The sequence below is a fragment of the Siniperca chuatsi genome, linkage group LG9, assembly GCF_020085105.1.
Source record: "Siniperca chuatsi isolate FFG_IHB_CAS linkage group LG9, ASM2008510v1, whole genome shotgun sequence".
Classification (NCBI taxonomy): Eukaryota; Metazoa; Chordata; class Actinopteri; order Centrarchiformes; family Sinipercidae; genus Siniperca; species Siniperca chuatsi.
The window spans coordinates 4,923,069-4,945,155 of NC_058050.1; the positions used below are offsets into that span (position 1 = coordinate 4,923,069).

At 38.8% G+C, this 22,087-nt stretch overlaps 3 protein-coding genes across 12 annotated transcripts in view; 1 reads left to right on the top strand and 2 right to left on the bottom strand.

Moving 5' to 3' along the window:
- Positions 1–1,139: 1,139 nt before the first annotated feature.
- On the bottom strand, positions 1,140–4,787 carry arl4aa (ADP-ribosylation factor-like 4aa). 2 transcript variants are annotated; one of them, XM_044208181.1, is made up of 2 exons: positions 4,639–4,787; positions 1,140–2,588 (listed from the first exon to the last, which is right to left on the bottom strand). In XM_044208181.1, the coding sequence occupies exon 2, from the start codon at positions 2,485–2,487 to the stop codon at positions 1,885–1,887; it is 603 nt and encodes a 200-aa protein (XP_044064116.1). In that variant the 5' UTR covers positions 2,488–2,588; positions 4,639–4,787; the 3' UTR covers positions 1,140–1,884. The 2 variants fall into 2 exon arrangements, with proteins under 2 accessions (XP_044064116.1, XP_044064115.1); XM_044208180.1 differs by lacking the exon at positions 4,639–4,787 and adding an exon at positions 3,809–3,995.
- The window catches only part of vwdel (von Willebrand factor D and EGF domains-like), a 49,697-nt gene continuing 31,791 nt past the window's right edge, over positions 4,182–22,087 (top strand). For 2 of the 9 annotated variants that reach the window (XM_044208168.1, XM_044208169.1), the window contains exons 1-3: positions 4,182–4,312; positions 6,064–6,119; positions 8,470–8,550. Coding sequence is in view for 4 of the 9 variants with exons in the window: in XM_044208162.1 (XP_044064097.1) it covers positions 19,931–20,063 (133 nt within the window). In the remaining 5 variants the exon portion in view is untranslated. Of the gene's footprint in view, positions 4,313–6,063; positions 6,120–8,469; positions 8,551–15,208; positions 15,249–15,384; positions 15,423–19,124; positions 19,562–19,860; positions 20,064–22,087 lie in introns of those variants that run through there. The other 7 variants (XM_044208163.1, XM_044208165.1, XM_044208167.1 and 4 more) reach the window with 6 other exon arrangements.
- Positions 7,156–9,637, bottom strand: si:dkey-30e9.6 (uncharacterized protein LOC564083 homolog). The gene is made up of 4 exons (XM_044208179.1): positions 8,761–9,637; positions 8,439–8,523; positions 8,132–8,274; positions 7,156–7,370 (listed from the first exon to the last, which is right to left on the bottom strand). Exons 1-4 carry the CDS (start codon positions 9,193–9,195, stop codon positions 7,284–7,286), a joined length of 750 nt encoding a protein of 249 aa, XP_044064114.1. The 5' UTR covers positions 9,196–9,637; the 3' UTR covers positions 7,156–7,283.

Here is a 22,087-nt window from a genome sequence, read left to right on the forward strand (position 1 = left end):
ATCCAATAGACCCCCTGAGATACAGCACCAAAACCCCACATCAAGGTCACAATTATCACATTTAAATGGAACGGATATTTCTATGGAGAGGATGTTTGGTGATTCAGCCTGAGAGCAGTGCAAACTACCGATCTGCATCACACAGTTTCATCAGTTATTTTAGAAAGCCAGCTGCTGCACTGGCCTGTTGGGCTCGCAGTCATTAATTGTTTCAAAGGAATGGGAGAGCAAATGGCATTAATATACTGAGCTACATATCCGCCCAGCTCAGTCCAAAAATACTCGGTAATGCCCATGGCTTCACAGTATCCTGCCCCAGCCTGCTGTGCTGGGTCTGGTCTCCAGACTGCCCTGACAACATTTTAAAGTACTGAGGATGGCCTGTCTGTGCTGCAACGCATCACTGCATTTCTTAACCCTTACACTGCAGCGGCCAATAATGGAAAGACATTTAAGCTTTTTTACTGTGGAGAGCTTTGGATTGTTTTTTGGATGATCGTATTAAGCTTCACTGATGTGCACCTGCTTTGCTTTTGATGCGTATACAGACATGGGTAAAATTACTGTCAGTCTAATATCATAGTTAGTTCCATACACAACAGGCAAATACTGCAAGTCAGCGTATATATTTGGTTAGAAATAAAAGCTATGATGAAAGAAAGGTTTTCAGTACAGACTATACAGCACTCTACAACTGCACGCAATCATTTAAATGGAGCTTTAAGTTTTGGGCGTGTTCCTGTGTCAACACAATAATTGTGCAAGTTGCTTGAAATGAAACCGAGGAAGTTTTTTTACAGTGATAATTAGAGGGTAGGTTGACTGAGCATGTATTTTGTTTTTCGGAAACCCCTTGCCTCACATTCACATGTGACAGAACAACTAGTCCTGTAATGTCGGATATTCAGCGGTTCACTGGGGGAACTGGTGGTTTAGAGCCTTGCTAAAGGGTGTTTTCACATATTGCTTGTTTCAATAATCATCCCTCTCTACGGATTCAAACAAGCTTCTTAAAGCTCAAGCCTACTATCACCCAAATGAATTGAAGGTTACAATCCTGAACATCTCTGAGTACCTGCTTCTTAAAGCTCTTGAATAACAAAGTGGACATAATAACACCCTCCATAACACCGTCAACATTGCTCTAAATATGTTTTATTAAGCAAAACATAATGCATTACCTGTCTAATGACAATGTGGCCAGTGTGGACCAACTACAGTAACATCTGTTGTATTTTGCCCAAACATTTCTGTAAAATCCAACACAATATCTTCTATTTAAACTGTAAACTTCATACGAAGTGATAATCTAAAGTGCAAGAGATATAAGCCAGCAAACAAATCGATAATGTGATGATTCATAATACTTTTCTTTAACCAATAAAGTCCAGTGTAAAAAATGAACAAATTATAATAACATATAAAACAGTAAAATAAAACTGATGTATATTTCATTGCCCCTCTGGTTTAACAGTGTTATCATTTACCAAATAACCCTTCAACTTGTCAAAGCCTTTTCTTAAATTATTTTTGGTAATATTGTTTGGAGCAGCCATTAGCCAGTCATGAAACATACGGCATCCTTAACTTCTATCACCCTTCCAGACCCCAAACCCTCAGTGCTTTTTAATCCATATAAACTCTTTACATCATATCCACACATGTCTGTAACTTTCTCATCTTCATACTGTATTCCTTTATGTGTCACTTCCTGATCAACAGCATCATCCCAAGACCAAGACCGTGAATCCTAAATCTCAATTTTGGACTGATAAAACTCAGTATGTTGAATCTGGACCTGCAGTGGATGCCTGTATTCATCCAGAAGAATTTCCTTTGATTCCTTCACATATAAACAGCAGACAAGTCTTTCTCATGACAAGTTTATCTCTTTTTCTTTTGTTGCCGGAGCACCTTTCTCCTTTTAAGGACCATGTCGTGGAGCTTCTCCAGGCCCTCCCTGAGTCCGTCTCCTATGATAGCACAGGCTGGCTGCAGGTGCCAAGGAGTTGCAGGACCCAGTTCTTTCAGTGCCAGCAATTTCTCAATTTCAGCAAGTCCCAGAGAGTGCCTCAAGTCCTGTTTGTTGGCTACCACCAGCAGGGGCACCCCCTGGTTTTCAGAGGTCTTGGCGATTTTATGGAGCTCCGTCTTGGCCTCCTCCATGCGCTCTGCGTCCACAGAATCCACCACGAATATGATGCCGTCCGTGCATCGCGTGTACGACTTCCACAGGGGCCGTAGCTTCTCCTGGCCACCTACATCCCAGAAGTGGAACGTCCCAGTCCTGTGGCCACCCAGAGACAGCTTGACCTTCTCCGCATTGAAACCTTTGGTGGGCACAGTGTTAACAAACTCATTGAACTGCAGTCTGTACAGAACGGTGGTCTTCCCTGCGGAGTCCAGCCCGAGGATGGCGATGTGAAAAGACTGGAAGAACGGGATGTTTGAGAAGAAGCTAGGTTGCTCTGACAATCCGTTCCCCATCTTTCCTCATGAGGAAGGATTTGTGATTTGGTAGATTTGATCCAATTGTCCAGCAATAATCCTGAGAGCTGCTGATATTCCAAAATGACTGCAGCAATGACCTGAAAAGCATACTGCACGTTATTGTGGGTGAAACACAGGCTTACAGAAGCAGTAGGACTTAAAGCGAGACTTTGTAAATGAACCGCAACTGTGGCCACAAGTGGCAATTACAGGATAATGACACATTCAATTTCCCCACATTTCCCAAGATTCTCTTGAGTCTGTTGCTTTAAAGACATTATCATTGGGTAATCTGTATGAGCTGAATTGTAGTAAAAACAGTAGCACAAGTAGAGAAGAGTCATAAAGTCAAACTCAGACTAAGTAAGGTAAGTTACACAACATCTATCTAAAGTTTGCTAACATAAGCCACCGTAAGCTACTGGTCTTACCAGACCAAGTAAGGCTGTAGCAGTAAAACCCTGAGCGTAATGATTTGAGCAAGGGTACATTTTTATTCCTTATGAATTTCCAACTTTTCATTTGTAAGAGGAAGACATTCTCTTTCAAAAGTTACATTAAAGCTGTACTATCAATATTTTTTTATAACAATCACTATATGTAATGTGTTAGCTGTCTCTATTATATTATCTGCAACGTCAAGTGAGCAGTGGAAAAATATTTAGCATTACATCAGCATGCAAAAACATAAATATCATGGTATTTTTGACAGAATATGTTCATATTGAAAATGCGGCGACATTTTAGGGTTGTTTTTTGGCGCTATCAGAAGATTTTCAACAATTTTCTAAGAAATGGGTATTTATGTAGATGATGACCAAACAGATGGTGGTATTCATTTTTCATTTCACTCAGTCAAAGTCCACAGTAGTGCATCACTTACTATAAAACATACCATGACCAGGAAAAGACTTTTGAGCAATACCCTATATCTAGTCTGACATCACAATGTCATTATATTGATATATAAACCAGCTGTGTAACAGAGCCAAAGTATTATCCAAAGCACCATGACAGAAAATTACTTTCATTTACTTAATTTCATATTTAGAGCCACACAATAAGGAGTTTACAGCCACCTTATTGTGCTAAATCTAAAGTTTAATTAATGCATCTCTGTGTTCTGGGCCTGTTTGCTGTGTTTTACTGTGATTTTAGTATAATATTACATCCTTAATTGTACTAAAAATCAGAGTTTAGGTTCCGATATTTTATCTGGATATGAGATTGCACTAAATTTACAAAGGACTGTAAACAGTATTTACACGGCAGGTGCAACAAATGCATTTTTATGTCCAGTCCAAAATTGGTTACCTACCAGTCTGAGCCATCTGTAGAAAAAAATATTCAATCTATTGCTCTCTGAACAGAAACGCGGTCCTCTCCAGCGTCTACACCACCTGAAATTCAGCTCAGTGTATTTCCACCGCCTATGTCGGCAACGACGACAGAAAATCCTTCCCCAGAAGCAGACAAACCCTCCCTGTCTTCTCCTCGGCGTCCCAGTGTGGATCTACCGCTGATGACACTGCTGTCAGTCTGGATCAACGCCCACACGAACATTGCGGGCGCATGCGATTGGTGCGTGTACCCCGTTCTCTGCCAGCTGATTGGCTAACACTGCTGTCAATAACACGTCTGCCCGGGAAGCCAGGATCACCTGTTGCTCCGTCTGTCCGTCACACCATCTTACTTTTGACATCAATATTTCAGCGTTATTGAGCCGCAAACAGATTGTAGCCGATGGTTTTTAAGTCAATTGTCTTTCTTTAAAAAAACGACTGGAGAGGCAACTTCAACTCAGCTGTCATAAGAAACAAAGGTACATCTCATTTAAAGGTTGTATATGCTTTAAACTCTAAAAGCACTGTCCAGATGACGTTGCTAAGAAATTTATCGTATCACCAAGTTGCAGATACAGGACTTTTGACAACAAAGAGACCAAAATCCACTTTCAAATAAAATCCAGGCCAGTTAGTCTACAATATAAAGCTTCATTATCATCCGCGGTATTTTGTAGGCCATATTAAACCATAAACGGACATTCAGATAGCATATAAACACTCCGGGATAAGCTAAGATAGCTAGTAGCCGCAACCAGAGTAACAGTAAACGTTAGTAACCGTTAAAAGTAAAATTCAAACTTACCGTTGATTCAACTCGGCGAGTCAGCGTGTTTTTCCCTTTTCTGTCGTGTGTGTGTGTGTGTGTGTGTGTGTGTGGGTGGCTGTGCAGAAACAGCGCCGCCCCTCCATCCGTGTGTTTTTGTTTGAAATGATTGGTCAGAAAGGAGAGGAAAAGCACCACGCTGACTGCAGCCCATCATGCATGGAGGATAACAAACAACAAACTGGCCTTCTGGCCGCCGGTTTATATAAGCTGTTTCTGTTTAGAAACTCTTTTAGGTCACAATCGTTTGTTTGATTTTGTTTCTTTTCTCACCAAGACAGGGAATACAACACAAAACATGAGATACAGTTTGTACCAGCCAGACAACATTTGGACATAAGGAGCAGCACCATGATATGTGTAATCATAGGCTATTAGACATTACTTATTTAGTCTAGATTTATTTAATTTTTAGTTATAGGTTTAAAGCAGTACTTAAGGTTGATGTTCTTTTACAGCCTAAGCTAGTTTGCAAAGCCTGTCCCTGTGGGGTTTTATACAAATACACAAAACTCAACAAAAATTACATCCAAAACAGCACAAACAAAGATGCAATGAAATTACCATAAAAGTCCAAAATGATATGATCATTTTCAACTTATAAAATCCGACCCATTGCAATTGTGCAAATTTAAATGTAGAAGTCCAAAATAATGTGCTTATAGCAACCATATTGTACAGTACTAAGTTTATATTATTCATCTCATATGGTATCTCTGTAACATTCCTATAGGGGCCTGTTTGCTAGTTTTGCTGTTTTACTACATTTAATGTTTATTTTCTCAGCATTTATACCCTAAACTAGTTTGCAGTGCATGTCCCTAGATGGGGTTTTATACAAAAACACAAAACTCAACAGAATATACTTATAAAAGAGCACAATACACAAACAATGATACAATAAAAGTCTAAAGTGATCATCACCAGATCATTTTCAACTTGACTTTTAAATGATATCCTATCCATGACCCATTTTTTCATCTATCCATCTACCCTTGATTCCTTCATTCCTTAATTTGGTACCTGGCGTATATTTTAATGCTATGTATTTACGCTATGTAGCTAATAAAACAGGTTACATATGGTCCATTTTAAGTCATATTGGCTGCTCTTAAAATCTCAAACTACAGAAAAAATATGAAAGGAAACAAATAAACAGCTAAAATCTCTCAGTATTTTGCAATGATAATGTAATTTAAAACCAATTCCATATGGTAGACGTATGACTCATATGTTTTATTTAAGTATTTGTTTGTTTGTTTAGGTAGTGCTGGCTATTTTTATACTTTACCTTCCTTTTATAGAGGATTTATTGGACAGATTTGGATGAGATTTATTGTGTTCCAAGGATTTTTCATGACTCTTCTTTTGACTTTGGCTACTTTTTGTGTTTTCCCTGTATAGATTTGTCCCAACTGCCATAAGACTTTTGCACAGTACTGTAAAGAACAATGAAACTAGTAAGTAGAATATTTATTAGTCATGCTGCCATAAGCTTCCTTTTTTTTTCTTTATTTCATTACATTGTTCAGTATTGGAAAGGATAACGGGGGATTAAAATAAGAAAAACACATAGCAGCCTGTGGGTCATCTGGTTAAATGTGACTGATATTTGTTTCATTTTATATTTAGTCTGCGAGTTATGTACAGAGTCACAGATGAGTCATTAAACACATATGTTCAGCTCTTTCAGATATGCTTCGAACATGTGCAGGCTTCACGTGTTTATAATTCTTGGGGTACCGAATGAGCAGCTGTCAGTGGAGCGGTGGGCTTCATAATGTGGTGCGATGGCCTTCATGACTCTCTGAATATGTCAGATCTATGCAGTCCTTTTTTGTGCTCTCAGCTGTGTTACAAGTCAACTTCAACATACTGTAACTTTGTTACTTCGTGTATTTCATTTAAACTTTATTGAAACCAATACAACCCTTACCTGGAGGATAATAAAAACACATTCAATATATAAAAAAAAATACACTATATGCATTTGAAAATGGCTGTGCGTAAGATGTGCTACAATATTAAGTAGATTTGAAGTGTAGTAAATGGACTAAAACATTCATTATCACTGATGTGGTCTTTTAAAAAATCTTTGTCTTATTTCTTTCCTAAAGCTTAACTTTTTGCTGTGTCCTATGATCAAAACTTGTCAAGTCTATTTTGTTTTACATCTGTTAGTATAGTCATCTGTTAGTATATAACACTTAAAGGGACAGTTCACCCCAAAATCAAAAATACATATTTTTTCTCTTACCTGTAGTGCTATATATCCATCTAGATTGTTTTGGTGTGAGTTGCCAAGTTTTGGAGATATCGGGCGTAGAGATGTCTGTTTTTTTTTTTTTATATATATATAATGGTACTATATGGCACTCGGCTTGTGGTGCTCAAAGCGCAACAGCAATGTCTCTTTCCAGAAATCATGACCGACCTGGTTACTCAAGGTAATCCACAGATTTGTTGTAAGCAGTTTCATGTAGGAACTATTTTCTTTCTACCGATAGTTCCTACATGAAACTGCTCACAACAAGGTAATTCAAAGGTCATATTCAAAAAATGCAGACATCTCTACGGCCGATATCTCCAAAAGTCAGCATTTAATAGAATTTGAAAAGAGAGAGTCATGATCTATTTTTCCACGATCTTGAGAGTTTGTCCTCCACACGGTCCAAGAATGCGCTGTATGCTCCTCTTCTTCGCTGGTGTCTCTGCGAAACAGATATTCAATGTCAGTATTAAAATGGGGGTAACTCCAAGCTATCTAAACTGTAGCTTCAGTCAAGCGATGTAAATTAAACAAGCTGTTTTTCCCCACTTTGCCTGTAATTCACATAAAGCACCAGAAACCGAACGGTTTGTTGAAAGTTGGAGTAATTATTTAGCTACATATAGATCTTTGTTTTCTTAGTATACAAACTTATGCATGTGTAATATTTTGATTAACTTTTTTTTTCAGTCAATACTCCTGTACAGGTTGAAAAGTTTTAACACCTCTGACAACATTATACTGTGATGTATTCAAATAATTTACTCAAGTAAAAGTAGCAATACCACACTATAAAAGTACTCCATTACAAGTAAAAGTTCAAAAGTATTAGCAACACAATGTACTTGCATTTTCAAATTTAAAAGTACTCATTGTTATTGAATCATTATTATTGATTTATTAATATGCAAGCGGTACTTTACTGTTGGTTGAGGTGGAGCTAACTTTAACTACTTCATATACTGGTGGGTAGTTTAATCTTCAACAATGCATCATATTTTATAAACTCATGATATGTTTTGTATGTAAAATCTTAATCTGAAAGGAACTGTAACTGTCAGATAAATGTAGTGGATTAAAAACTAGAATATCTCCCTCTGATATTTAGTGGTCCTGAGTATAAGTAAAAAGTAGCACAGAATGGAAATACTCAAGTAAAGTAAGTGGTTCTTTATGTAGATATGATGCCAAAGTGTCACTGACAGTATAGGAAGCTGATTTTGGAGGCCAGAGTGACTGAGGGAGTATGAGCCTCGCATCCCATCTGGGCTCTGCAGGTTTATAGGTGTTCATCCTTGTCTTGGTGTCCCTTGAACTAAATTCTGGGTCAGAATTAGTGGTCCGAACTGGAAAAGAAAATATATTCATTCAGTCAGCCAGTCATTTGTGCCTACAACTGTATTTTAAAAGACATGTTCTGCCCTCTTTAAAGTCTTGTTTAAGTTCAGGCCTTTATTCTTTTCAATGCAGACATTGACACAAGATGCAAAGATAAAGTTAATCCACTTACGAATGTCCATGTGCTTCAATTTTAAATTCAGGTTACCAGGATCTCTCTCATATGTAGTAACTATGCCTGGAAGGTCCTCATCAAGCTGAAGTCAGTGATTAAAAAGCAAAAGGTAAAAAAAAACAATTAACATTTATCGCCATCTTGTGGTCAAATCAAACATTACAAACTACAGAGATGTGTGCTGCACTCCAAGGTAAAGTGTGTAAGACCCTTCTTGCCGTACTTGTATTCAGTCTGCATGTTTATCACCATTTTAAGATACACATGACAAACATACAGAAGAAGGTATAAAGCATATTTTGTGTTTGCAGACACTTACCAGTCTGAAGTTATGTGGTTTGGGGTTCTTGTAAGGTCCAGAAGGGTACTTCCCTGTCTTGACAAACATCAGCTCAGATTCCAGAGCATCAGGAGGCCTGTGTGATGTGATGAACTTTGGAGGGTCTTCACTCTGGTACCTCTCATGTAAAAGCTTTGGTAGAAATATTCCAGTTCTCCTCTTAGTTTCACTAGATTGAGGTACAGCTAGATTTGAATGTGTCTTTCTTACTTTCTTTTGAGGAACTGACAGAGATCTGTACAGTTTAAGAGAGAAATCTGGTGGCTTGATGCTCCACACATCGCTTTGGCTCTCAGTCTCGGGGAGCGTGAACCATTTGCTTCTTGCAAAAGAGAGATTGTGACTTGCGGAGAACTGCGTTTTTTCTTCAAAGCAGACTGAGGACAGTGGATGCAACAAACTATGTGGAGCCATTTTGATTTGTTGATGGACAAATGAGGTATCTGCTTACCTTGAATTTCCTGGAAATATCTCCTGACCTGTCGCTTCTAGAGACTTACAAGTTTAAATCCATAGAGTTTGAGTTTGAACTTGTTGTATTGCCCCAGGAGAAAGTAGCCACAAGACAGTGGCACAAGGGCTGATAACAGACACAACACATAAAAAGTGCTGCTTGGTAACGAGTGCCTTTAGTCTTCTGAACAAAAAGAATTACGTTAAGTGGGCTGAGCTCAGTAGGACAAAAACAGGAACTTAGCAACACTGCAAACAAAGCACCCCATGAATAGAAGAAATCATGGCATCTTGAAATCAGAATACCATACCAATCCATTTAAAGATATACTGTTGCAGGTAGAATATTCACTTACAGATACAGTAGATTATGTGTAATTATCATCTTTCTTTCTGTCTTGAAGAACAAATCTTTACATTTTCTGGTATTTTATTTCTCTTGTTGTGAAGCACTTTGTACTTTGTTTTGATAAGTGCTCTATAAATAAAGTTTTATTATTTATTTATTATATTACATTTAGTTTTCCATTTACAAATCCAGCATTTTGGCTTTATGGTGTGCCAGAACTTTGTTGACGTTTTTACTGTAGAAATAAAATGGTTTGTGTTTTCAGATTTTGTAGAGTCACAGTAGAAATCCTGTTTACACAGTCACGCTGTAAGGAGTGTTACGGTTTAAGACTTGGTTTTTGGTCACGGTTAAAGTTACACATAGGCAAGGCAAGGCAGGTTTATCTGTAAGGCACCTTTCAACAACAAGGCAATTCAAAGTGCTTTACATAAGACATAAAAGGCAAGAAAAGATATAAAAGAAACACAGGAGAACATAAAAGTCAGATAAATAGGATTTAAACAGAGTAAAATTAAATAAATTGAGAGATTAAACAGGATGCAAGATATGAGTAACAGTCTCAGATTTAATTCAATAAAAGGCAGTGGCAAACAGAAAAGTCTTAAGCCTTGATTTAAAAGAACGAGAGAGTTAGAGCAGACCTCTTCAGATATGTGGTGCATAAAAACTGAACGCTGCTTCTCTCTTTCTCAAGAGAGACCTCGCCAAGAGGGCAGCATAAAAACATTGTTACAATAAATACAAACATTCACAGTCTAACACAACAGTCGCATGCTTCCAAAGAGTATAGACAAGATCCAGTTAAGATGCATAGACAGGTATGAGTCTCCAAAACAATCAAAATAAAGTAAAAACAATATATTCAGAAGTAAATGCATTTACCAAAAGTGCTACTTTCGAGATCCTTTAAAACGGACTTAAACTCATGAGACATAGTCACATCTGACAATTTCAAGTCATTCTGTACATTGTTCCAGGAGGCAGGAGCAGAGTATTTAAAAGCAAGGATTGTCTGTTTCTACCAACAAAAATGTATGTCATCAGAGTAATTTGTAAGATCCTATAATTGCATACAAATCTACACATAGTGGCTTAAAGGTCAGTAAAATGTACTTAAAGTATCAAAAGTAAAAGTACTCGTTCTGCAGAAAAATATGAGTGATTGTTATTAGATTGTTCATTCTGATGCGGCATTGTGTAAGCAAAATATTTTCTGTGGTTCCCAACCTAGGGGTCCGGTCTCCAAATGGTCACAAGATACATCTGAGGGGTTGTGAGATGATAAATGGGGTTGGAAAGAAGAAAAATCAAAGTTCTGATACCCACTCTGTATTTATTTATTTTTTCCACTCACTGTTTTTGTGAAATAATAGATAATTTGACTCTTTGGGCCTGTTATTTAAATGCCCAGTTATTTAAATTAAATTATCAGAGAAATTTTGAGGGGAAATCACTCTTTTGTGGAACTGCAAACTCATGAACATCTGAAACATGACAAGGGGCCCAAACTAGACACTGCCAAAACGACTGGAAAACACTGGTTTAACCTTTAACAATGCACTGTATTTTGTAATCTCTTTCTTTATGTAAAATCTTAATCTGAGTAACTAGTAATTGTAGCTGTCAAAGGAATGTAGTGGAATAAAAAGTACAATATCTTCCTCTGAAATGTAGTTGAGTAGAAGTGTAATGGAAATACTCAAGTAAAGCACAAGTTCCTCAAAACCGTACTTAAGTACACTACTTGAGTAAATGTACATAGTTGTTTTCCACCACTTTAAGTTTGTATAATGTCCTCACAAGTAGCAGAAACAACTGTGTATGACTTTGTAATGTCAGGATAATTCCACCAGATGGCAGCGTATAATTCAGGTGGTGGCAGTCAGAGAACAGCTGATGGTATGAAGTGCTACTTTAATTCTTTTAACAGAAGCAGACAGTTCACTCCCCTTTTTCTGTACTGTAGTTGTAAAGTTCAGACTGAGGCAGAGAAGGTAAAATACGGCAAAAAATGTAGGATTCAGTGAAGAGGCTGTCATGTAGACTGGGAAGAAAAACGGTTGGGGGTTGGACGCATGACTTAATATGAAAGTACTGTATATACACTGTCCCTAACTCAGTGTATTTCACCAGCATAATGAATGCTTACAGTATGTGCAGAGTCCCCTGCGGCAGGCCAGAACTTGGCATGCAGAGATGATGCTTCTTACAGATTCATGCTGCAATCACCCCGAAAGAGAAAGCTGTTTAATGTCTGCCATCGCTACATAAGGCAACTTTACTCACTAAACCTCCAAGAAAAGTCAGGGAAATAGTCTGGAAAGGGAGCTTGTAGCAAAAAGGAAGGCTGCTGTATTTCATTTATGCCAAGAGCTTTATTGATTAGAGCAAACATTTGGCATCCTAAGTAGCCAAATATACAATATGAAATACATACATACAACAGGACAATACATTAAGTATTTTCCTTTTTTTCCTTGAAGAAAAGTCAGGGAAAGTTGAAGCAACTTTTCTTTCTGTTTTGGATTTCAAATATGTTAGACATGCATCTTCTAAAGCCAGTATTTTTAGCTGTCCTGAACATCTGCAATGTTGCCCTCGGTTCTGATCATTTTCCCTCTGTTTGATACCATCCGACCGCACTTGTCCAGTCCGATTGACATTTCAATGTCGTTGCTGTAGATTCTGGCAGTGTGGATCAGTGAGTCGATGTCTCGCTCATTCCTAGCATGCAGTTTGATGTCATACATGTAGAGGAGGTGACTGATGGTTGCTCCACTTCGAAACCGGTATGCGTAACCACTCTTTGGGATGATCTGGCTGAGGGGGTTCAGGCATATGCAGAGCAACAGTGGGGATAGTGCATCACCTTGGTATATACCGCACTTGATGGTGACTTGTGCAATTGGCTTTGAGAAAACCTGGAAAATAAATTTGTTTTTGCTACATAAGTTATCATAACTTATTACAGTTAAAGAGTCAGTGAAAAACTTGGTCTCTCTTAGTCACTGTATTGGAACAAATGTGTTATGAAAGGTCATAATACTAGAAAAACTGTAACATCAGAGGTCATAGCTGTGATTTACAAGAGCCAGACAGTAAGCAGAAGAGCTCCCCCTATGTAAACACTGATCTGTATGCAGCAGAGTTTTTCCAGACAGTTGTTGCAGCAGTCACTTTGTTCGTGCCGACTCGGACAGCTGCGCCTGTGAAGGAGCTGACCTCGCTGCCCCTATTAAACCAGGCGATGCCATCTTCAGAGGCTCCTCTCGACCTTTTGCCCCTCAGCTCTGTGTCTGAAAAACTCCTACCACTGTATCCAGTGACATTTACAGCCACCGTGCAATCAGTGGCTTGGCTGAAACAATTACAGGAGCCTTTTGTCAGACGTGACAACCTGAGATGCTGAGGTTGACCCTGCCTTTCACTGGCCTCAGAGACGTCTCCATGTCACTCCGACAACATGATGGAGCCTAATTGCATTGTTGTACCACAGATAAATCATGCTGCAACACACAGAAGCTTGTAAATTATGTCTACGTAACTGCTGAAGGAAAGAGAAACAAGCTGTAGTATCCAAGTATCCGAGACTGATCTGAGGAAACTACTGGTCTCATTTTTTAACTTTATTATATTCCTTTCTGATGTCTGACTGTGTGTCAGGACCTCCATCTGTTTTTACTGTTGTTTGAGCACTGTCACTGAGGCAGATCAAAAGCTCTTCCTTCCCTTTCCTCTTTACTTTCATTTCGGCTCAGACAGAGGAGGGGGTATACTGTAAATCAATGTAATGTCATGAATGTGGACAAATCACACTGTTATTTTGATGATGAAGTGGATTTTTTTACTTTTACAGTGCACCTTTTCCTTTAACTCCTACATCCACCTAAGCTTTTTCCAGAGAGAAGGAAATCACAGTCCCCAGAACAGGAACATGCAAACATTATGAAATGACAATAGCACAAGTTATCATACAGTACATCTAGTTTTGTTTGAAATTTAAAGTTGAAAAGTAGTCCAATTTGTTAAAACCTTTGACAGAATTCAAAGGCACTGAAAACATATTTTCTCAATCAGCTTCTTATTATGAGCGATAGAGTCCTACAGTATGTGAGCACACCATTTTCTGCCAAAGTTAGTTGGATTTTGTGTTTTTGTCCTTACTTTTCTTACTAGGCAACATTTAAATCAAATGGGACGACAGTTGTGTGGTCGTTTGCTTTTATTGCCAGCACTGTCAATCAAAACTGATCAAACCACACCCACACAGTCCAGATGAAGCAGATTAACTGAATTTGTGACTGTTGAACGCTTAATAAATAATATCTAGGGATGTTTTTTATGAACTCAGGGGCTTTAAGTATGTTCAAACGCAAAAGAGATGCTTCTGCAAAGTAACCTTGAAGTTGTGTATTGTCTGGTCTTGATGAGATATTTGGGTGGTCACCCCTCTCAGGTTTCATTTGGACCAAAACAGACAGACTAAACATACTATGACTTTTGACACCAAGTTTTAGGCAACAAACTAGATTTAGTAAGAAAATTTTTATCTTTTGAGAATGGATGCTTGGTGGGACACATTTTGAGAGATCTTTGTAATGCAACAGATCTGCAAAGAAACAAAACATGCTGCTGATGGTGTATAAATTGGTATCCCTTCATATTCTGCTGTGTCATTGTTGAGTATTAGTTTAAAAAGCTGTTATTTACCATCACTGTTTTAGTTTCTGTAAGTCTTAAGGCTCTCAAATTTCATGGTAAGCTCACCTATAACCTATTTTGTGACTGTTACAGTCACTGATGGGATTTGGGGATTTAGTTTGTCACTGGATCAAAGACTGTAAAAGACATTGTTTGCATTGTTGGTGTTGAGTGGTCAGTCTGGGTTGGGGTATGTGATGGGAGGCTGGATGTCGGGGGTGGAAGCAGGAATAGCTCTTGTCGTGACCCAGCTGCTCTGAGGTCACATTTGTCCTCTACAGTAACCAAACACAAAGCGGTTCCTTCTGCAGCGTGGAGCAGTTACAAAACAAACCCACACTGTGTTTTTGCTCTCCAGATGTGGAAAGTTAATCTACTGAAGTCCATTTACTCAAGTATTGCAACTAAATACAACTTTCAATCAGTAGTATTTTCATTTTAGGAGACTGTCTACTTTTTCTCGACTACATTTCACAGAGACACATAGTACCTTGTCTTCTTTTTATCTGAAAATCTGAAATACCTTGCAGAATCAGATTTTGCATTCAAAACATGAGATAAATGCTTGGGAAATGGCTAATATCTTTTTTTAAATCTGTCTTTACATCATTCTCTGTCTTTCTTTCTTTCTTTAATTTTTTCCTTACTTCTTTCATCACTATTTTTAGCCATGCTAGCGATGTTCCTCTAAGGACGAAATCCCAACCACTGGTTATCCCTTGACTTTTCCCTTAGCGCCACCATGACGTTGACATTTGTGGTTTTTAGTGAGACGTATCAACAACTGAATGATTAAGATGAATCTCCACTGGCATTTTGAGCACTTCTTCCACCACTCTTGTTGCCAAAACATAATGCACGTGTTAGCCAAGACACAAGCTGACGAATCATTACATGGTGGTGTCCAAATCTTTGCCACAGGGGCCCAACAAAGGCAATAGGGAAGTCCCATCATCCCAATGTGCGTGAGTACTAAATAAGCACTTTCACCTACTGAACATGAGCAGTCTCATGTGGGCTGCAAATCAGAGTGATGATTTAGTCTTGTACAGGTGCTTACTTATTCATTTCAACTGATGTTTGTGATTTACATGCAGGTGATGGTGTGAGAAACAACAGCAAGGAAGACAAAAAGGTAAAACTGGGAAAGTGTGTTTAGACCTTTAGAACATGGTTTCGGACTGGGGTTTAGGACCGATTTATCTGTGCTTGAATCATTTTCCTGTGCTTTCCTGCTCTGCTTGTGTTCTCCTTCTGTACACTTGATGTCTTTTAAGTTGTACAATCAGTTTTCCTGTCAGGGGTGGAGGTTAAGGTAATTATATACAGTTTGCATTCCCTGCTTCATTTAGCTGATATCACATATCCCAGGGTACACTGCAGTGGTGCCATTTCTCCCACGTCTGCAAAGCTGATTATAATGAGAGAAAATACACAAAATTAGCTCGTGTGTAGATTTAAGTATCAAATGAGGCAATTATCCCCATTTGTTTACCTTTTTTTTTTTTTTTTGCTCCCTGGATTTAACTTGAAAGCTACAAACCAACACATATCATGTACGCATATGTTCACTGGACATGAATTCATGTTTTCTATCCAGGAGGCTGATTTAGATTCAATTGCCTGTTGTATAAGAGGAGGCATGACCAGACGGGAAGAAAGTGGGTTTTTACTTGATGGCTATTCCAGGCTGTTAGCAGGTTGATGGTCCAGGAGATTTATGAGGGAGGGGTTATATCCCTCCTCCGCCTGGGAGTCAAACAGACGAGCGTCTCAACAAGACAGTCAGGCACCTCCATGTTGCACTGGGAGAAGACAGTAGGAAAAGTCTACGACCTGCACAGCTGTCAGCTACCCATTGGTCCTCTCTAGACCTGCAGAAATTATTGTCTAAAGGTTTATTCATTATTAATCACCAAATATTGTCTTACTGGCTTTATTGAAACTTCACAGTTTACTTAAACTGTCAAAAAATAATCCTCCTGCTGATACTTGGCAAAATCATTAGTCTGAGTTGACAAAAAAATGACAGATCTCTGACACAGCAGAGACTCTACCTCTACACCAGAGTTAATTTCCCCTTTTGAACAAGCAAAATCAGCTCAAGCAGCTTTTAAATGGGAAAATTGTTATAGAGCTGAAACAATTAGTCGATTAGTCAGTCGACAGAAAACAAATCGGCAACTATCTTCTTCACTTTTCAAGCAAAAATGCCAAACATTTGCTTCTAAAATGTGAGTATTTCCTGCCTTTTTCTGTTTTATATCATTTGTAACTGAATATCTTTTGGTTGGACAAAATAAGACATTTGAAGATGTCACCTTGGACTGAAATCTGGACTCATTTTTCCAAATTGTTTTCTTACATTTTCTAGGCAAAAAGAGTAATCAGTTAATTGAGAAAATAATCGGCAGATGAATCAGTAATGAAAAGAATTGTTAGTTGTAGCCCTAAATGTCTGTACCAGGCAACATATTAGAAATCTGGATTCCTGTTTAGAATTGACTTTATACTCTGCATGGGAGAATCTCATCTTATCTATCCTTGTAGCTCTTACCATATTAGCATAAAACAGATGAAAATAACACATTTCACACCCTGCTTCTTCTGCTCTTCACCTAACATCCCTGAATGAACTAGCAGAATCTACAGTTTTTTACTATTAGAAATTGAGCCATCACTTCCTCCTCCTTTTATTTGCTCTTCTAAAGAGATCAGTTTCAGGTGTTTGACAGAACAATCATCTCCAGCTCCTCAGCTCCTGCCAGTGAAACTCTATATCTGAGTAGCACGGCTGCAGTTAAAGCGTGAGAATGGAAACGAGCAGTTTGGAAAGGACGTGAATGTGATATCTGGCTTATCCAAAATCCCACTCTTTGGCTGAGGCCGTTTCCCTGAAAAATGCAGCATGTGAGCCATCTGTTTTAGTGGTTTGGAGTGGTGACTAATGAAATATCACTGGCTGGCCAGTAGTGAACTTCCATGATTAGTCTGCTTTTCCCCCTTTAGATATGGAGAAAACAAACTTTGGTGGAGACAGTTTTACGGGCCTAGTTGAGTTTAATTTGCTCCGAATGACAGACACCCAGTGTAATTCGACTGATGAAGTGGGTATCTTTAATGTTTGGAAAGTAAATGTGAAACAGAAAACAGAAGCCTACAGAATAAAGTAATTTAGGTGTATGATGCTTCACCCTGATTAATCTCTATATCTGCATATAGAACATTATAAATGTAAAATTGAGCCTTGCAGTATTGTAGTTTTAAATACATTTTGACCTGTAAATAAAATTTTGACTTGATATGTCAGAACATGATTTTGACAGTGTCGACAGAACATTTTTAATGGCCAAATTTGTTTTTATTTTTGATTGACTTTTCAATTTTTTTGTAGTATTATGGTATTCAAATTAAATGATATGTTCTCAGATTTGTTTAGTTGTTGTTTAGATGCCTGTTGTTTAGAGCTGAAACAATAGCTGATTATTCAATTATTCCATCGACAAAAAATTATTCGGCAACTATTTTGATAATCGAGTGATTGTTTGAGTAATTTTTCAAGCGAAATTCAAAACACTCCCTTGTTCTTTGTCTTTTGTGAAAGTAAACTAAATATCTTTGGGTTTTGGACTGTTGGACCAAACAAGCAATTTGAAGACGCTTTGGGAATTTTTAATGGGCATTTTTCACTTTTTTTTTGGTGACATTTTATAGAACAAACGATTAATCGATTGGTTAGTTGTTAGCTGCAGCCCTATTGTTTAGTGCATATGGCTTTCGTGTAAAATAGTTTGTTTTCCTGTTACATAACCACAGGTGAAAGCAAACAAAATCACTAATATTATATCTTCACTAAATGAGTAGTTACCCAGAATGATCAAATGTAGATTCTGATATAGAGCTGAAACAATTAGTCCATTAATCAATTAGCCAATTGACAGAAAATTTATCTGCAACTATTTTGATAATCAATTAATCGTTTAAGTCAGTTTTATAACAAAAATGTCAAACATGTGATGGTTTCAGCTTCTCGAGTGTGAGGATTTTCTGCTTCTTCCAGTCTTACATTATAGTAAATTAAAAATCTTTTAGGTTTTGGACTGTTGAAGACACCGTGGTCTCTGGGCAGTGCTGGAAAAAGTACTCAGATCCTTAAAATAGTAATAATAAAAGTCTTAAAGTTCTGAATTCAAAATGTTCTTTAAGTAAAAGTACAGAAGTATTATCAGCAAAATGTACTTGAAGTATCAAAAGTAAAAATACTCATTATTCAGAATGGCTCCTTTCACAGAGTTATATTATTATAGAATATATTATTTTGTTATCACTAACATGTAAGAGCATATTAATGTTGTAGTTCGTCAATGTATAGCCTATTTTAGATACTTTGTATACTACTGGGTAGATTAGTAGTATAATACTGCATCATATATAAACATATCATATTTTTATGTAAAAAATAACTAGTAACTTTAAGTGTCAAATAAATGTAGTGCAGTACTATACAGTACCCGTACAATATTTCCCTCAGAAATGGAGTAGAAGTATATATGTAGCATAAAATGGAAATACTCTAGTAAAGTACAAGTATACCAAAATTGTACTTAAGTACAGTAGAGTAAATGTACTTAGTTACATTCCACCACTGGCTCTGGGAAAATATGACGTTCATTATTTTCTATTTTCTGATGTTTTAGAGATCAAACAACTAATCGATTAATTGAGAAAATCTGCAGATGAATCGACAGTGTAAATAATTGCCGTTTGCAGCCCTATTCTGATAAAACATTCTGATCTTTCAGAATAAGAGCTGAATCTTAAACCTTTCCCAGACGTAATACTCCTGCAGCTCAGTGGCGTGTGTGCAGAGGTGTTGGAGGTCTGGGTCAGAAGGTGTACCGCTGATGCCCCTCCTAACACACGCTGATGCTGCAGCCTGCAGCAGTCTGTGGTCCGCAGCCGCAGTCCGGCGTCTCAGATCAGCCGACTGCCTCCAACCCCCCCCCGACCAGAAGTGACTTTAACAAACCTGAACTACCTCCTGCAAGGAGTCTCTCCTGCTTCACTTGTTTTGGGTCAGATAACGGAAACGACGGCTGCGCTCCTGCTGCTCCGAGCAGACAAAGGGCTTTCGGTAATAACGGTGCCAGTGCTCGCGCTGCTTGGTTGCATAGTCGCGCGCCGGACGCTGCAGGACGATGAGACTTGAAACAGTTTTGAAACTTCTTCCCTGCGTTGTGTTTTTACTCCCCAACGCAATGCACGCTCAAACAGGTAAGCTCACCTCTCTTAAGTGATTCAAAAACTCGGACTTTGACCGTTTAAGTGCGGTACAGGAGGTGCGGGCGCACTGTTTTCACACATTTAATGGACAAACATCTTGTTAAACTATTCTCTGGTGATGACGATGGCTTCAGCTTTCTTTAGTTAAAAAAAAATATCAATTTAAAATAACAAAAATGGTTTGACAAATCTACTTGAATCACTGTATACCAAAGAGCACAAAGTCCTTTGTGTCCCTCTGCCAAAAAGAAGCTGACACCTTCTCATCCATCTTTTAACTGTCATCCAAGGCCACATACCTCCAAGTCTCATGGTCAGAGTGTATAATCACTCAGCCGCTCACTCTGACAGACACACAGGATGTCGACGCTCAGAGTTCCTGTCCAGCTGATGGGGACTGAAGCACCAGGTGTTGAGAATGAAGGATGTCTATTGGCAGCGGCTCGTCCGTGGCAGACCCAGTCAGGCTATCACCTTTCACTTGACCTCTCAGGTCAGGACCAGAAAACTTTGCTGCACAGTAGCAGAGGCCGCTACTTCCTGGTTACAGCTTGGATCTTTTTCTTTCTCTCTGCTCTCACTTTTATGGTCATGTTTTAACTTCTATGGCCACACACTATAAACCTCAAGCCTCTGTCTGTCTTTTGCCCTCCTTAGTCACCTGTCTTCACTTCCTGATCTCGAGTTCAACGTTACATCCTTACCCTAATTTCCAAATATGTTGATTTTCTGTAAGTTGACTTACAACAACCTCTGCAGCTGCATCAATCTCATTTACACTTGTGGGCACAACACCAGACCTATTTGAATGGCTGAACAAATGTGAGATGGGGGTGGAGATTCAGAGGTCTGGAACCAGGCTAGTTAAGAGGGGCCTGGAAGCTAATTTTTGCCCCAGGGCCCCCAGCAGATTAATTCAGCCATGTTAATGAGATTTCATCTTAAAGTCTTGATCCTCTCCTACTGGTTCCTATAGCCGCTGTCCATTCTAAGTTTCACACATGGAAATGGCTCATGTGGTCACAACAAAACAGTGTAGAGTCATGTCCACAGGTTTCCTTGACATCTTCCTTGGTAAAAGTTTTGTACTCAGATGTAAGATGTCCTTGTTTTATTTTATTGGCTGTTGATCCCAAAGCACTCTAACTGTGTCTAAGAGTCCTCCGTTAACGTTTAACCTGCTGACCTTTTCCTTTCTCTTCAGCAGTTTTAGGACTTCCTCCCACTCAGCAAAGTTTTAAAGAAGATGTCTTTCAATTGATCCAAATAAATAAATTCACATTTGACCTCAAACTGACAAGAACAAGATTCTTTGAAGTTTTTTCAACAAGCTTATCTTAAGCATGATGAATGATGTTTGCAACAGCTCTTTACCACAAGCTGATGAATACCAAGCACTTCCTTCCTTCCTGTTACAACTCATGTGAAACCATATCTTTAAAATGGATCATATGGACATCAGCAGTCACATCCTGCTGGGAAAATCTATTAATAACAATGCTGTTAGGTTTGTGTAGGAGATTCATACAGTAGGTAATTCATTACTTAACACCAGTAAGTAGATTAACCTACCTCAATTTGATTTTGTGCTGTCATGATTTTGTCTGGGGTGCACGGTGGCAGAGCGGCTACAGCTCCTGCCTCCCAATAAGGAGATCGTGGGTTCGTGGGTTCGATTCCCGGACCGGACCAACATCACACAATCTCTCTGGGTGGAGTCTGCATGTCCTCCCCGTGTTACCGTGGGTTCTCTCTGGGTTCTCCGGCTTCCTCCCACCGTCCAAAGACATGCATGTGTAGGTTAATTGATAACTCTAAATTGCCCGTATTGAATGAATGTGTGAGTGAATGGTTGTCTGTCCTTGTCTGTGTCTGTGTTCGCCCTGCGACGAGTTGGCCACTGTCCAGGGTGTGCCCTGCCTAAGGCCCGAAGTCACTGGGATAGGCTCCAGTCACCCGCGACCCCCTAACGGGGACCAAGCGGTAGAAAATGGATGGATGGATGGATGATTTTGTCTTTATGAAAGAACAGCTGTCACTCTTTTCCATCAGGACAGTTGTCTCTCTAAAAGGAGCCTACCTGTTGTCATCCATCCTCAGTATTGAGACCCAGACTGACCTTTCCTGGACCTGCTCCAGGTTTTCCATCATGTAAAATGTTGTGGAGATTTCGGCCTTTCTTTAAGACTCTGTTGTATTGAATGTTCTTCTGGTTGAGTCAAGAGGAGGCTCATGGCAGGAGATGATGGCAATTATTTTTCTGGAGGAACATCATCACAACAGTCTTGAATTTAACATGCGATGAGGGTCTTCATGAGATAGTGATGTGTTCTCGTTGGCCAGATGGACTTTGACGAGGTCAAAACTCTCTGATGAAGACCATGCATGACACTGATGAAGGCTCACAATAAAGTTGCTCTTTATACTACAAGTATTGCTGGAGTTTTGACCTCTTTAGACTTTTTCCCTTCTCGATGCATCTTTAAAGTAGGTGAAGCTGTGGCAGAAATCCCAACT

What these genes read in the sequence shown, in the direction of transcription:
- arl4aa (XM_044208181.1), bottom strand. Translation starts at nt 2,487, where the DNA reads ATGGGGAACGGATTGTCAGAGCAACCTAGCTTCTTCTCAAACATCCCG.
- si:dkey-30e9.6 (XM_044208179.1), bottom strand. Translation starts at nt 9,195, where the DNA reads ATGGCTCCACATAGTTTGTTGCATCCACTGTCCTCAGTCTGCTTTGAA. An exon ending in AACCACATAACTTCAGACTG is followed by an intron (nt 8,524 to 8,760) that starts GTAAGTGTCTGC and finishes CACTGACTTCAG; the next exon opens with CTTGATGAGGACCTTCCAGG. An exon ending in ATTGAAGCACATGGACATTC is followed by an intron (nt 8,275 to 8,438) that starts GTAAGTGGATTA and finishes TTTCTTTTCCAG; the next exon opens with TTCGGACCACTAATTCTGAC.